Here is a 16,738-nt window from a genome sequence, read left to right as displayed (position 1 = left end):
AGGATAGATTTGTTTGTTCTTTTGGCAGTCCATTATATATTCAATATTCTTCACTGACAACATAATTCAAAGACATTGATTCTTCTTTGATCTTATATATTAATTTTCTACCTTTCAGATACATTGAACCAATTGAAAAAACCATGGCATGGATCAGATGCACCTTAGTCTTTAAACTTACGTCCTAGCTCTTTAGAACTTTGGAGAGGTCTGTGATAGCTGATTTCCCCAATGTAAATTGTCTTTTGATTTATTGGCTACTGCTGTTACAGATGTTGATTGTGCATCTAAGTAATATAAAATCATTGACAATGTTAAGCTTTTCTCAAAAAAATTATTTCAGGATACATCCTAAAGTACTATGCTGTGATGGGATACAATCCATATGCATACAAGGAATACAACTACTATTCAAGTATATGTACCAACCAGTAAAGTCAAAGATGAAGAAATTGATGTTTTCTACCAACTTTTGCAGTTTGATATTGATCAGTTATGCAATTAATATTCATTAGTAATAATTGATGACTAGAATTCAAAAGTTGGAGACACAGAAAAAGGACTAGTAGTTGGGAAATATGACCTTTGTGACAGAAATGAGTCTAGAGATCTAATGATAGAATTTTGTATAATGCAATTGATGATGCAATATGCTGGATTATTTATTGCAAATATTTAAAGAAAACATAAACAGCAACTATACACATGGACTTCGTCTAATGGACTACATCGAAATCAGATTGACTATATCTGTGGAAAGAGAGGAAATGGGTAACAGATCATAAATTATATTCACCTTAGTAAAAATACTGGCTTTTGTTCTAAATGAGACGGGAAGCGGTAAGATGACTCTTTACAGAGATGTGCTAAACAGGATTCTTCTGGCTGTTGTGCTGCTTCTACTTGCCTACATCCCAAGCAGAAGGGAGGCCACTGAAATGGATTTGGCCCCCTACTCTCTGACTTGCTGTAAAAGGTTAAGGACTGTAGTCTTCAGTATGGATTGAAGCCCAATATCAAGAAAACAGAGCTTCTCACCACTGGGCCAATTAGCAGCACCATAATACATGGAGAGAAGATTGAGGTTGTTAGCAGTTACAGCTTACTCGGATTCACCAGTCAGGAAATCAAAAGATGCATTGCATTGGGGAAAATCAGCTGTCATAGACCTCTCCAGAGTGCTGAATAGCAACCATGTCAATCTAGATACAAAGGTGCACCTAATCCAGGCCATGGTTTTCTCAATTACTTGTTATGCTTCGGAAAATTGGACAATGACTAAGGGTAACAGAAGAATAGATGTCTTCGTGTTGTAGTGCTGGAGAAGAGTTTAAAACATACCATGGACCGCCAAGAAAGCAAATAGGTCTGTCTTGGAGAGGGTAAAACCAGGTTACCCCTTGGAGGCTAGGATTTTGAAAGTCAATCTCAAATACTTTGGGTATGTGACCAAGGAGGGACCGGTTCTCAGAGAAGGATATCATGCTCAGAAGGGTGGAGGGACAGCACAGGAGAGGGAGACCCCGGATGAGATGGATTGATACAGTAACTGGGGCAATGGAAGTTGATATGTTGGAGTTAGTGAGACTGGCTCAGGACAGGGAAGGGTTTAGAGCTGCTGTACATAGGGTTGCTGTACATTGCAGGTGACTAATTGACACATAACAACTGTAACATACTATGGCAGGTTTGGAAGCACGAGTGGCATCCGTTTCCTAAACAACTTAGCCTCTGGAAACTCTATGAACTTTGCTTACTGTCGATAGTTGTAGAGGGGCTTCAGGCCTTTTGTTCATAGGGTCACTATGAATCGTGCTTGATTCGAAGGCAATCAACAACAACAACTCTTTGACTCTGACCTGCTGCAAGTCGCAGAGACTGTGTGCACTCAGTCATGGAGATTTTGCAGGGCATTGTTTCATTCCATCTTGCATGGGGTCACCATGAGTTGGGAGTCAAACGGACAGCAGCGAACAAATGTATTTCCTGAGCAAGTAGCACAGTTCCTAACACTATGCCGAATGCCCCATCTGAGTTCCCTGTGCCCTTACTGGCTAGCATCAGTAAGAACTGATAAGTCAGTAAGCCCTGTTGGGCTGACTCCATCAGTGTTGGGTCCATTTGGTGCAATGGTAAGAGAATCCAGGATCATCTGAACCCCCAGATGCTATCCTCTAAAGATTTATGGGCTTCCCTGAGACTGGAGAAGCAGCACAGCCAGGGTGTCCCTTCCCACTCTTAGCATCTGTGCAAAGGCTGCCAAAGCCACTCTGGAGCTAAAGTGCAGTGGAGCTCCAGCTCTGTCCCAGGAGGATTCTCACACGTCATCTCCTTGCATATTTTTATCACACGCTCACTGCTCACTACAACAGCGGCTCTTGAATTTGCTGTGGCTTGGGAAATGTCAGGAGGGAAAGTTCATGAAGTCTCTCACATATACAGACATCTGGCTTAAACAAGCAGGCCTGCAGATGAATTTGTTGAGGCTCAACTTTTTCTTTCTTTACCATCTCTTCTCCAAGAACTTCATGAAATCCTGATTATGCGCAATAATCGACAAAGATGTTCGCAGCTTCTTTCAGAAATACTGGTGTGGCCTGGGAAAGTCATTTCAATTAGCTGGGCTACACTGATTCAAGGAGCAATTAGCTTTACTTTTTAGAGCTGAAACAAATCGTCTTTTCAAAACTCCTCTAGGACACAATCTTACTTCTCTTGTAGTTTCTCTTAGTGCTGTTTCTAGAAGCAGATTCTGGTGGGTAAAGCAAGACCAAATGTGACAGGATTATGGTCTCTTTTTTTGTTTTAAATCCCGAGCTGTCCTGGGTTTGGCAGCTGTTTGAAATGGTCCAGCTGGTCTTAGTTTACCAGATGGCTGAAAAGTAAAGGAAATTTCCTTCTGTAGGAAATAGAGATTCTTGGCTAATGATAGCTAAACACAATGCTTCTGGATCCTTGCTCTAAGGAGACATTTATGAATCTGAGGGCTGACAGAGCCACCTGCATGCTGAGGTCATCCTAGCTGTCACCTGCCTATGGTAAGTCACCTCTCTGGTCTCCAGCCACAAATGAGGACTCAAAACACATCTTATTGAGGGGCTTGACCTCCTACCACCTTTCCAAGCATGATGGCCTTTTCCAAGAACTGGACCCTCCTAACAATATACCCAAAGTATGTCAGATGACATTTCACTATCCTTGCCTCCATAGAGTACCCTGACTGCACCCTTTTCCAAGACATATTTTTATGTCCTTTTGGCCACTGGCTTGACAGCAGTGGCAGTGTAGGACTTGACTCATTTCATCTCTTCCTAAGTTTAGCTCAGTCCCCTCCTTGTTCTCCTTCTCACCCTACCTTTATCCTTACATTTAATAGGTTAGGCACCCTCGTTGGTAGCCATCCTCAGTTCTTTCTCTCACTTTTACCATTATAACTTCAAAAATATTTTTAAAACTTTCACATACACATTTAGAATATGGTAAGACACAGTCACATACGAATGTATTTGTAATGGTCTCTCTTTTCTTACATCCATAGTAAAGATTTATTTTCCATATACTTATTAAATGTAATTTCCTGTAATGGTCTTTCAAAGATATATATTGTTTTTAGGTGCTGTCGAGTCAAGTATGAGTCATAGTGACCTATGAACAATAGATCCAAACCCTGTTCTATCCTGTGCCATCTTGACACTATCTGACACAATAGAGCCCAATGTGGCAGACACCGTGTCATTCAACCTGGTCAAGGGCCTTCCTCTCCGTCACTGACCCTTCACCCTTCTAAGCATCATGTTCCTCTCCAAAGAACAGCCCCTCCTAGCACACGAGATAGATAGAGATACCACATACTTTGGGCCTGTTATGGGGAGGGGATACCATGGAAAGAGATGCCATGCTGGGGAAAATAGAGGATCAGAGAAAGAGATTAAGACCCTCAACAAGATGGACTGACAAGGTTATAGCCTCAGTGGGCTTGAGCATGAGAATGGCGAAGAGATAGTGCAAAGTTCAGAGCTGTTGTTCATAGGGTCTCTATAAGTCATAGTCCCCTTGATGGTACTTAACAGCAGTCGGAATTGTCCAACATTTAGATCGTCATTTAAAAATGTTTTCAAGACGTACTTTTCATGCCATGGGAAATGGAGTGACCAAACTATATAAAAATTTGATCTCTCTCCTCTCCTCTCCTCTCCTCTCCTTTCCTCTCCTCTCCTCTTCTCTTCTCTCTCTCTCTGTGTGTTTATGCATCTATTCATTTGCATGGATTTTCCCACAGAGAGAAAAGACTGAAAAGAAATCCATTCAAGTCTTCACAACAGCTTTTTGCCAGCTGGTTAACATTATTTTTGTCTCTTTCTTATTAACAGACATGTCTTACTTTGAAAGTGCAACCATCACACATGCCTACTCCACACAGAGCATTATCATAGGCAGCAAAGCCACTGTACAGCCATGAAAGGGGGCATCTGCTTAGGAATGGCAATGTTTAGAAATTAAAATGAAAAAAAAAAGAAATTAAAATGAGTGTGTGTGTGTGTGTGTGTGTGTGTGTGTGTGTATGTATGTATGTAACCAAGCTGGAGGTGTATGGGCAATTCTTTATTTTCTATGACTCTTTATCCCATTTTGGTTTCTCACCATCAAATATATAAGTCACATCTCTCAACAGTCAGTTTAAAGCCAACTCCATTTAATAATAGCCCAAGAAAAAGTACATGTAGGAAGATAAATATGCTGATAGCAAAAGGGTAACTCCAGTGAGCTTAAAGCTAAGTATAAACTGTCTTTTCTATTATTCCTTCTGTTGCTTTCTGAGTTACTCATTGCTTCTGTCTACAAAGATCACTGACAGTTTATTAAACAATGGTTTTCACCATTAATGCAGAATCAGAATAGTTAACATGGATGAATAGCAAGTGCATAAAAACTCAGTGCCTCTTTTGAAAATAAATGACTACTCTTTCCATGGCAATGAGTGTTTGGAGGCTAAATGTTTTATGTTTTGAAATGATTGCTCATAATTTGTCACTGATACTTGAGCTGTCTATAAATTGGAAAATACGTGCTTGTGCCTCCTGTGGTTTACTAACATGGCATGCAGCAATGGCAAGCAAATGAACCTGTTTGGGAGGAGGCAATGAGTGGCGTAGAATTTCTATTAGGTAAAAATGACCTCTAATTATTTCGTAGCTGAATAAACAAAGACAAAGCTGTTAGTGTTTCTGACATCTGTAGTCTAATAGAAGGAAGACCAAACAAACTTCTGCCAACAAAAAAACCCCATCGCTATCGAGTCAGTTACAACTCCTAGCAACCTCATGTGTTTCTGAATGGAATTACACACCATAGGCTCTTCAATGCCTGTAGTCTTATGAAAGTAGATCGATCACCAGACCTTGCTTCCACAGAGGTGTTAGATGCATTCACATCACCAACCTTCCAATTGGCAGTCCAACCCAAACATTTGCATCACCTGGGATTCTTGGAAATAAGATATAGGGACATTATATGGTTTGTTATCCTAGAAAATAATAGAACTATCAACTATTTCCTTTCTCTGTTAGCATACAAATCCTACTATTTGTCTTTCAAGCATGAAACTCAATGACTTTGAATAAGCATTGTCTCAGTATTTAGTATACTCCATCTCTCTTGTACTCACAGATTTCTTCCATGTGTCATCTTTTCTTCCAAACATGGACAATGATGCAGAGCATGAGCTAATATTTCTTGTCATGTCAAGTACAGCATAGCCAAACATGAGCCTGAGATATGAGACCACATCTCGATTATTTCCTAGAATTTGTTTTTGGTGAGATTTCTCAACCAGAGAATATGTATGCAATATGTATGCAGAATGCTCAATTGAAGGTATACACCAGGAAAAATGAAATGAGCAGCTCAGTGGACTTAGCTTAGAGGGACACACACGTAGTCACATCTCAGGGGAAATAGGGCATTCACAAGCAGATTACTTATTATTTGCGGAAAAAAATTATGATGCACAAAGGGCTTTATGTCATAAAAGCAGTGTTGTTATGTATCAAGTACATAACAAGTGTTGTTATGTATCAAGTCAGGACCAACACATGGCAGACCCTCCAGTGGGTTTTCAGAGCAAGTAATGGCATGTGAGGAAATTGCCTCTGTTTTTCCCATGGAGCAGCTGGTGAACTCGAATCACATGCCTTCAGGTGGGCAGTTCAGCTCCTTACCACTATGCCACCAGACCTCCCTAAATGCAGAGTCCACATCCACTTACAGATTATTACTGGAGGTATTAAATAAATGTCCTAAAAATCTACTCCGCACTCTCAGCCTGGCTCAGTTTCAGGAATTTGCACCCTCTTGGGTGATTCTACTGTTCCTTCCATAGGTAACTGTGTCACATGAAATTAGTATTATATCCACCATTAAGGAGACTAAGGTTCAGCAAAGAATAATGTATATAGTTGGTTTCACCCTAATATTGCACATTTATGCATTCATTTAAAAAATTGTTGGTTACAGTATACACAACTGTTGGTACACGCATTCAGTAATCTGTACACGTACAGTTCAGTGGCATGGGTTACATCCGTGAGGTTCTATCACTCTTCTCACTGTCCTTTCCACTCCCATGTTGTTTCACCTCCATTGACTTGGACTCACTGTCCCATTAAAAACTCAACCCTGCACTAGCATTACTATTGTAATATTGGTCTCAGATAGCTGGATTTCTAGAGTGCAATGCTTAAGGCAACATTCCTTAACTAATTTCATGTTCATTTTTTATATACATTGACGTGACTTTACTATGCAAATTTCCAGGAGCTTAATCCAAACTCATTACTGAAAATTACTTCATTGAGCACATGAATTATAATAGCTCCACCAATAAATACTTGACAGTACAGCAGAAGGTACATCAATCTTTCCCCCCATTCCTGAAAGCATCTTATGTCACGAAAAGCATAAAATTAAGGCATTCACTCAAAGGCTTCTTAACCACAATCCCTTACTCTTGCTCCTAAAGCTTTGCTCTCAACTCTAACTCCTCTTCCCCTCAACTTCTCTGATGTTATGAGTTCCCAATGACATAGAGCCCGAGTTCTCTCAAATCTAGCTCTTTGTTCTCTCTGAACATCTGTAATCTCCAAGAGTGCTGCCAGAAGGCATACCTTTCTGTCCACATAGAGTTCTCCATCCCTCAGTACCTCTGTTGAGTCACTTGGTTGAGTTGTTGAAAATCAAAGCAATTTCTTACCTTTGGAAGAGATGCCCTGGAACCCGAACTCTGCGTCGTCATTGTTAACACCGTGGTGATGCCCAGTGCGACTCTGGCAGGGGCAGCATCCATGTTTATCCAAAAGGAGACCCAAGACAAAATGACTATCAACAGGCTGGGTATGTACATCTGGATCAGGTAGTATCCCATCTGGCGTTCCAGGTGGAACTTGACCTCGATGCAGGTAAACTTTCCTACAAGCAGGAAATTATCATTTTAAGTCCAATTTGAATTTATCTTTCTCATCCCAGCATCCCACTTTACTAAAAACCAAGCACAGGTATTGCAGATAGAGTCAGAGGATTGAACAAAATGCTCATCACGTATAACCAACTTAACTCTTCTCCAGCTCCAGCTAATGGGAGTGATAGTGTGAAAGTGCATTCTTTAAAGAGTCACTATGCCAAAATAATGCAGCATATAACCCTAACCTTAATGTGTTTATTGTATATTGTATTATGTGTGTTATTAAAAATGTGTTTATTGCCACTGGATTTCAAAGAAACCCCTTAGAATGTACCAGACTATTATAAACTGATCATCAAACATAAGATATTTGAATGTTATGAAATCATAATAGATATTATACAACATGTATAACCAATAGCATATACAGAGAGCACTCACTGTGGTGGTTGTTATATACAGAGTTGGAACCAACTTATAGCTAACCCTCCAGCAGATTTTGAGAGGCAGTAAATCACACAGGAAGAGAATGCTCATCTCCTTCTCATGGAATAGCTGGTGGATTTGAACTGTGTCCCGTTGGGATGGCAGCACAGTTCCTTACCACGAAGCCACCAGAGCTCCCTAGCATGCACTATATAACATATAATATCTAATAGTTGATGCTATCCCCTATAAGTAATAAAGTTCACACAAGACTCTTAAAAGAATTTAAGTAACTATGCACTTAGCTTTGTGCACTCAATGACGAGAGAAGCATTTGTATGAGCATGTGTATAATCCAACCATTATAAACATTTCCTAGCTTCCTAGATAATCACTTGAGGACATTTAGGAGATTCCTATAAATTTTTTTTCACACCGGATCTGACCTTTGTAAGTAAACTAGTATAAAATTTAAAAAAAATCCTTATTTAAAAAAAAATTCTTATACATCGCTTAGAGTGGTGCTTTGCCTATAAAATAGAGTGCATAGAATGGTATGAAAACTTTTAGCATCATGTCAAGAGCAAAATGACCCTTCCTCTTTCCACTTTTTCTCTTGAATTAATTGGCTTGGAGTTGGAACCGCTGATGGTAATTTAGCTTCAAATTATAAAAGAAAGGTTTGGATTCCTTTTGGACAGGAAAATCAGCTTTTGATCAAGTCTGAACCACTTCATATGGAATCCCTGTTGCCTGCTGGTTCAAGCTGTTCGTGGACAGTTCTTCTCAGCATGTGAAGTAGAACATTCAGTGGACAAGGCATCATGATTTGGTTGTATTTTCATGACCAGCTTAAGCGGTACCAGATACCAGGATGTTCACAGAGAAAGTCACCAACTTAATGAGGTGATACAACTTCCCAGGCAACACCAGGTGCCCACTTGTTGCTCCTCATCCACCCCATGTGTGGACCAGCACTACTGATAGATAATGCACAGTTCTGGAGGTAGATTAATCACATGTAGCTTCTATTCATCCAAACTCCTAGAACTGTAGTGTGCAATGCTCTTAGGGAATTTGCATGGACCTGTGTTATTGTTTCTCTTTTCCACTAAGGCAGAATGCAAATTGACCCGAGAAGTCAGTGTCAGGAGTGGATGTCAATTACCTCTTCTCTTTCTTCTGGAAAAAGTGTTGTGCTCACTGACCTCTCCCAGAGAGCGCAGAGACATCTGTTCTGCTCAGGTGGTTCTGAATCAAGCCAAGGTCTATGCCATGTCTCTCAGTTTGCGTGGTGATTGTGCAGCAAACCAGGTGATAGGCTATTTATTGTTAGCTCCAGAGCCCTCTGGGCTAATCAGCTGAAGGGAAACTTACCAGTGTTGTAGTGCTTTGTGCAATATCCAAGTTCCTTCTCTTCCTTCAGAATAAACTGGGGCAGGGTCAGTCCTTCAGCAACTTGCACTGGACCATCGCTTAACCACTCAAATATCAGGTCGTTCATCGTATACCCAACTGGAGTAAACAAATCAGAGCGAAACATGAAATACGTCTTTCCAAGAAAACTAGCAAAACTAGCCATCGTAAAGAAACACACAGGAAAATCAACGAAAGCAGATACATTGCTCAAGCAATTCAAGAACATTCTTCATAAAAGAGCTGCAATCATCGTGACAAGTACATGTCATTGGAGCCAAAGGAATTGAAGACACCAAACGATTTCCTTTTTTTCTGCATAATGAGGGAATGAAATCTGTAAAGCGTATCTTCTTCTGCCTCTTTATTCACTAGTTGTTTCTGAAGAACAAACAAGTAAACAAACATAAAAGTCTTTTGAAGCCTGTCTTTATTTGCAAGAGCTGTGTCTGTGACAATCCAATACGGCAATCCGATTGATGGCACCCATCTTACCATTTCAAATGAAAGCATCTTTTATTTCCTTTTCAAATGAAATAGATTAATCGTGAGTCTTCTGAATGTTCTCCTCTCAAATTTGGCCCCTCTCCTAGGATCTGAGTGTTGCTTTCATAAAGCATATGTTAAAGCTCTTATGGCTAACCCCACATTACCCTAACAAATGTGGAAAACTATGGGCAGGTAGCCTACGAGAAAGTAAAGAGTATTAATTTATGCTAATATCTTGTTCAATTGCTCCACTCATCATAATTATTAATATGAAAGAAGATAGCTTTTCTATTCTGCAAAGTCATATTGCTCTACAACTACTGACCCATTCAAAGTAAGATTTCCATCACTTTAGCAAAGCAAAGCTAGTTTCTTAAGTTTCCAAGATCCAGCTACCCATGTCATATCTCAAGTGCTTCTGGACCGTTTTATTATTTGAGTGAAAGTTTACAAAGTATATTGGTTTTTCATCCAGTTCCTACACTTTTGTTTTACAATGCCAATTACAATACCCACACTGGCTCTCTTCCCTTTCCTCCCTGTAATTCTCATTTCTATTAATCCTTCTATTATACCCCTTCCTGCCTCTGAGCTTTGCCCTTGGGTAAATGCTGCTCTTTTGACCATATGTGGTTGGTTGGTATAAGAAGTGAGTTCCTGCTTGGTGTTAAAGGTCACCTTATAACCAGTCTGCTCTTTGGAGGCAAGGACTTTGAAATTCTGTCTCACATACTTTGGGCATGTTGCCAGAAGGGACTGATCCTTGGAGAACAACATCATGCTTGGAAAGGTGGAGGAACAGCACGAGAGAGGAAGATCCTGGATGAGGTAGATTGACCCAGTGATTGGACTAATGGGGGTAGGTATGTCAGAGGCTATGAAATTGGCTCAGTATAGAGCAGCGTTCAGAGTTATTGCACATAGAATCTGTATGTATCACACTCAACTTGACAGCACATAACAACAATATAGGCCTGTCTATACAGGCCAATAAAAAATAGAAAGTCTCCCTGAATAGAAAGTGTGGCCGGACTGCTCCTTGAAGGCAAGGATCACAAAGCTTTGTCTCACATACTTCAGGCATGTTGCTTTTGGAGAGGAACATCATGCTTGAAAAGGTGGCAGAGGGTCAAGAAAGGAAAGGAAGACCTCTCCAAATGAAATGGATTGACATCATGACTGCAGCAATGGGCTCAGTTGTGTCAGAGATGATGAGGACGGCACAGGATAACGCAGAGTTCAGATCTGTTGTTCATAAGGTCACTTTGAATCATACTCAACAGTATCTAACAACATTTGTGTGTCTGGTTGAAAGTTGAGCCACTAAGTAGTGAGTTGTGTCCCAGGTTTTAAGAATACCGAAGGGCCATAGAGGTAAACCTAGGAGCCCCCTCTCCCATCTCTATTGAATCAGTGGTTTTAAGGACCTTTTTGTATCACAGAATGAAGGCTACTCATCCATCTGTCATTTTTTTTCTCCCATTTCATGATGCTGTAACTCTAAAATGAGGATGAGGAAAGCATGAGCTCTTAGCCAGCTGATAACCTCAGCACTTTTGTTAAACAAGAATTAGAATCTAAAAACTTACTTTCTTGAAAGATAGTGACTCACCAAAGCTAACAAGAAATCAATGGCAAAGTTAATTGGAATCTGTTTTCCTCCTTTTTTGGACCACTTTTTCCATTCAAAGCAAAAAAAAAAATACTTGAAAATATGGAAAACAAAGAATTACAATGTGGAGAGTCTAATCAATGTCATAAAACAAAATGTGCATCAGTAGTTGAATGGCATATCAATCTGTTCTATAAACTTTCACTCAAATCATGTTTTAAAAAAATTATACAAAGAAACTGAGGAAATAACAAAGTGCTCTGTGCTAGCATTGACGATTTGATGGTTCACCCACCCCATCTCTTCTGCTGCCACATGTTATGCATACTTCCTGGATATCTCCTACAAATTCTCAGATTACCCAAACATCCTTATTTATCTACTGAGTGTCTTACTGTCCACCACAGTCACTCTCCCTGTCAGCTACCCTGAAACCCCAGCCTGAGGCAAGCAGAAGAGTATGATAGGTGGGGAAAGGAGGTAATGTCAGGATACAAAAGCTGGGGAAGAATTCCTATTCTTTTCTTCCAGAGTTAGTGGCAAACACATCATTACTTCATACTTGTATATTCATATTCTTGGAAGGATTATTTACTAATGTGAGTAGGGGAAAATATTGAACTGAGGCAGGGAAGAATTTGGGGCAGTAGAGAAGATATTAAAAAAGGAATCATTATGTAAGAAAATGTTTTTCTCAAGAGAAACGACAATGGGGGGAATGAATACATAAAACCTACTGTAAATGAGAAATTCTCATTTTATCCTTGACAGCTTCTTAAAACAAAGGCATTTCATTATCTTATTTCTTTCTCCAGGAAGTTTGAGGGGGACTCTACTGTGATTTGAACTGATCAGAAGAAAACCCTGTCACCGTCTCTTAAATAATAGCCTATGTGTCTTTCCACGTTTATTCTTTTTTCAAAACCAAAATGTTAAAAGTATTTCCTTGCCCCTGCCTCATTAAATCTCCTAGCATCCCTGTAGGTCAGGAGCACTTCTTATTCTCTGCATTTTACAAACAGAGAAACTGACAGAGCAAGCCAGAAAACATTACTTGTCTCTTACTGAAAATTCCATTATCTTGGAGGCGTCAGCAATTTAGGGCACATGTCAGAGACTGCCGTGGCATCAGGACTAGGTCATAAGGGAAACAACGTAGGTGACAGTTCTCTCTCTGTCTTTCTCTGTGCTGCCTTTGTGTTTACACTGGCCATTTAAGGGAGATGTCTCTATGTCATTGCTTCTCCTGCCCCCTTTTCTAGCATCACTCTGTTTTGGTCTCAAAAAACTTCAGTGTATATAATTATCCCTCCCTACCGATTTGGATGGGCTGTGGTCTATATAAATAAAAGGTGGAACTAATGCGCTTTCTGATGAGAGAGTGTGAATCATTTGAGAGTGTGAATGATTATTAACCTCAGTTTTTTAAGGAGTCCTTTTAATTTCTTTTTTTTTAAAAGCTTACATGGTTTGAGGAAGGGCATGATGTTTAGCATTGTCCTTGGAAAGGTTATCTCTGCGACACTGAGGCATTTCCACTGGGAGATGCACACAAGCATGCTTGCTTGTCTTTCTACTAAGACCTCTGAGTTTAGTGAGGAGGTAAAGAATGGGTCTCATATGGCTCCGTTCTCCTTAATGCCACACTAAAATAACCAGGTCATTGGCAAGAACAAGCAGACAGTCATTTCAGTAGTGGTTACTCACAGCTCTCCAGCTGCATTGTACAGGTCTGCACATCCATTGGAAAGTTCTTCAAGTCCATAGGGCACGATAAGGTTAAGGTGAGTCTTAGCAAAGAAAAAGAAAAGTCCATTTTCAGTCTGTGGAGAATGATTCTTGAGAGCCAAATGAACAAAAATTATCTTTGGCATCAAGAAAAATGACACGTGCTGCAAGTAAAGAAATCTGAGCTCTCACCTAGGCCAATGTTTTCCATTTTTTTGAATGAACAGCTGCCATTATTAAATTGTAAAAGAAAGGTTGGCTTTCCCACAATCCTTTACTCTCTATTTTACTCTTCCAGCCACCAGCCCCTACCCTCTCACCTCAGTGGCACTGGTCTTAAGTTCTATTACAGAATCAACAAGACCACAGAGAAATAGTTTAACAAGAATGAGTGCTTCCTTACATTGGTATTCAAAGCTGTATGGTTCATATTGTTTAGAATTATACTTTAGATTTTTTAAAAAAGAAAGAAATTCCAAGCTTTTTGCTGTTGAGTCAGAACCAGCTAATAGCTGACCCTCCAGAGGATTTTTAGATTCTGTAAATTGCACAGGACGAAACTGCCTGTCTTTCCTCCGTGGAGCAGCTTGTGGATTTGAACTGTCTCCCATTGAGTTGACAGTACAACTCCTGAACCACTTAAAACCCCTGGTAGTGCAATGGTTAAATTCTCAGCTGCTCTTTTAAAACAAAAAAGCACACTGCCAATTCCCACTCATTGGTACCCTCCATTTGGTTTCCAAGGCTGTAAATCTTTATGAAAGGAGACTGGCCATATTTCTTCCATAGAGTGACTTGGGGCGGGGTGGGGGGTGTTGAGCCACAAACCTTTTTGTTAGCATTCCAACATGTTCTGCACTACACACCAGAGCTCTTAAGGTTGACAGAAAACATTTGGTGATCTGCCTCTGTAAATCTAGAAAACCCCATGGGGAGGCTCTCCTGTACTATTAAAGATGAATTGCCCTGGGAAAATCTGCTGTCAAGGACCTCTCCAGAGTACTGAGAAGCAACGATGTCGGTCTAGAGACTAAGATGTGCCTGATCCAAGCTATGGTCTTCACAGTTGCTTGCTATGCATCAGAGAGCTTGACAGTGACTAAGGATGATAGAAGACGAGTTGATGCCTTTAAGTTGTGGTGCCGGAAAAGAGTTTCAAACATCCTATGGATCACCAAAAGAAAAAACCAGGTCTGTCCTAGAGGGAATCCAAGCTCCTCCTTGGAGGCAAGGATTCTGAGGCTTCATCTGACATACGGTGGGCATGTTGCCAGGAGGGACCAGTCCTGGAGAAGGATGTCATGCTCTTAAGGGTGAAGGGACAGCATAAGAGAGGAAGACCCTGGATGAGATGGTTTGATTCAGTGCCTAGGGTAGTGGGGATAGGTGTGCTGGAGACAGTGAAATTGGCTCAAGATAGGTCAGGGTTCAGAGTTGTTGTACATAGTTTGCTATATGAATCACAAGCAATTTGACAGCACTTGACAACATAAAATGGAATGTCCTGGATGACATAAAACAACAACAGGTGGAATTTGCTCCAAGGACAAGAAAAGGTGTGATAACCTTCATTGATTGTGATAAGCATTGTTTTTACATCCATCTTAACTTCTCAGTCTCTTCATTTGGTAATCTGTTTGGATGGGTTAACCATATATTGTGGCATCCATTCTGGAATTTTGAGTCCTAGAGCGGGAACTCCTTAAGCTAGAGAAACTCAGTGAAAGATGATTATTTGTACATCTCTCTTCTCACTTTTAACTTTTCTGAATTTCAGCCAGCTATACCTAAGCCATATACAGAAATCCTAACTGAGCCAACTCTTTGTTGCATCATTTCCTTTCTTGCCTTCAGGGGAACTATGCAGCCCTCTTTCTCTTCAATTTTTCTGTACCCCAGAGATTAAAAGAAGTAAATCAAGATTGACAATCTGAAGATGAGTTCCCTTCTCGGTCTTGCCTTCAACTATTTCTATCCCCAAGCAAGACCTCAGATTCACTAAATGTTTCTTTCCTCATCAATCAACTGATGAGCTCGGGTAAATAACGAAGCCAAACCAAATGGCCTGCTGTCATATAAATTCCAAAACACAAACTGTGGCTAGTTAAAAGGAAAAATTGTATTAGAACATACTTAGTACAAAGGAAGGAAATTTAGAGGATTAGAAGTGAGATCAGACAAAGAACCTCTGCTAATAATATTCAAAACCATTAAAATACAACAATTGGGGGTGGAATAAGATACAAAACTAAATACAGTGTAATATTAGTTACATAGAAATGTTGGATTTCTCCCCAATTTGGAAGTAAATACATCTTCTTTAAAAGAGTTGGTTTGTGTACCAATGAAGAAGTTTATCTTTTGCTTTTCAAAGAGAGGAGCGAACTGGGGGGAGGTGGGTAAAGAAAAAAGTGCAACAATGAATGAGTGGAAATCCAAAATCTCTGTCAATGTTCATTAAAATTAATAAAATTAAATTAAAAAAAGAGTTGGTATGCCTGCTTTGTGGAATTATCAGAATTTTGTTTTTCTTCTTTGTTATCTGTATGAATAATTAGTTGTCGGTTGCTTTTGAACTCATTCTAATTCATAGTGATGCCATTTGATTTTCAAGGTGGTGACTTTTCAGAAGTAGGTTGCCAGGCCTGTCTTCCAAGGCACCTTTGAGTGTGTTTGAACCACCAACCTACCAGCTGATCATCAAGTGCTTACCTGTTTACATCACCCATACAGGTTATATGAAAATGTCTATAAAAAGTCATCACTTTTTTTTTTTTAATTTGTGTCCGTGTACCGTCAAATCAGATCTGACTGGTACAGGAGGAGATTGTCCCTCCTTCCCCAGCAGAGCATCTGGTGGATTCGAACCATGTGCCTCTGGGATTGTAGTTGTAGCTCCTTGCCACTAGGCCACCAGAGCTCCCCAAAAAGTCATCACTTTTGCCATCTTTGTAAATTAAATCTTCAAAAGTTACAAAAGGTAAAATTGAAATATTGTCATAAATAGTCACTATTTTACCTCCAGGACTAAAAAATTTAGATTCTATGAACTTTCCGGAGAAGTCAAACTCTTTATTTCCAAGGGGGGAAAATAGTTTTGAGATCTCACAACTGACTTAAAAAAAGAATATTTTAGGTTGAGGGACTTTTCTGTTGTTAATTGAAGATTATATATGCTCACACATACACACAAACACATTCTTTTTTTCCCCCCTTCTGCATGAATATTCCTTTTTGAAACCAAGATTTTTTTTATCAGCCAAAGTTTTAATACATTAAATACATATACATCTTTTTAAAAATAGTCATATAGCATCCCACTGCTGTTTTGTCTATTCTGACTCATGCTGACTGGGTAGGTCAGAGTAGAACCATCACACAGGTTTCTAAGATTATAAATCTTTACTAAAGTAAACTCTCACGTTGTGGGTTTTTTTTTTTGTCTTTTGTTTTGTTTTTTTTAAATAATTTTAATGAGCATTTACAGAGATTTTGGATTTCCATTCATTCATTGCTGCACTTCTCGCCCAGCCCCCCACCCCCACCCCCAGTTCGCTCCTCTCTTTGAAAAGTAAAAGAAACACTCCTTCCCTGGTACACAATCCCCCCAC

At 39.8% G+C, this 16,738-nt stretch overlaps 1 protein-coding gene across 4 annotated transcripts in view; it reads right to left on the bottom strand.

The window, feature by feature from the left end:
- Positions 1–16,738, bottom strand: part of GLRA2 (glycine receptor, alpha 2) — a 280,136-nt gene that overhangs the window by 157,851 nt on the left and 105,547 nt on the right. For all 4 annotated transcript variants that reach the window (XM_006892381.1, XM_006892382.1, XM_006892383.1 and 1 more), the window contains 3 exons: positions 13,107–13,189; positions 9,260–9,397; positions 7,250–7,464 (listed from right to left, as the gene is read on the bottom strand). In XM_006892381.1, coding sequence (XP_006892443.1) covers positions 7,250–7,464; positions 9,260–9,397; positions 13,107–13,189 — 436 coding nt within the window. The remainder of the gene's footprint in view (positions 1–7,249; positions 7,465–9,259; positions 9,398–13,106; positions 13,190–16,738) is intronic.

The sequence above is a fragment of the Elephantulus edwardii genome, unplaced genomic scaffold, assembly GCF_000299155.1.
Source record: "Elephantulus edwardii isolate Elephantulus edwardi_28Jun2011 unplaced genomic scaffold, EleEdw1.0 scaffold00115, whole genome shotgun sequence".
NCBI lineage: Eukaryota > Metazoa > Chordata > Mammalia > Macroscelidea > Macroscelididae > Elephantulus > Elephantulus edwardii.
Note: the sequence above shows the minus strand (reverse complement) of the source record. Positions and strands in the feature narration are given on the sequence as shown.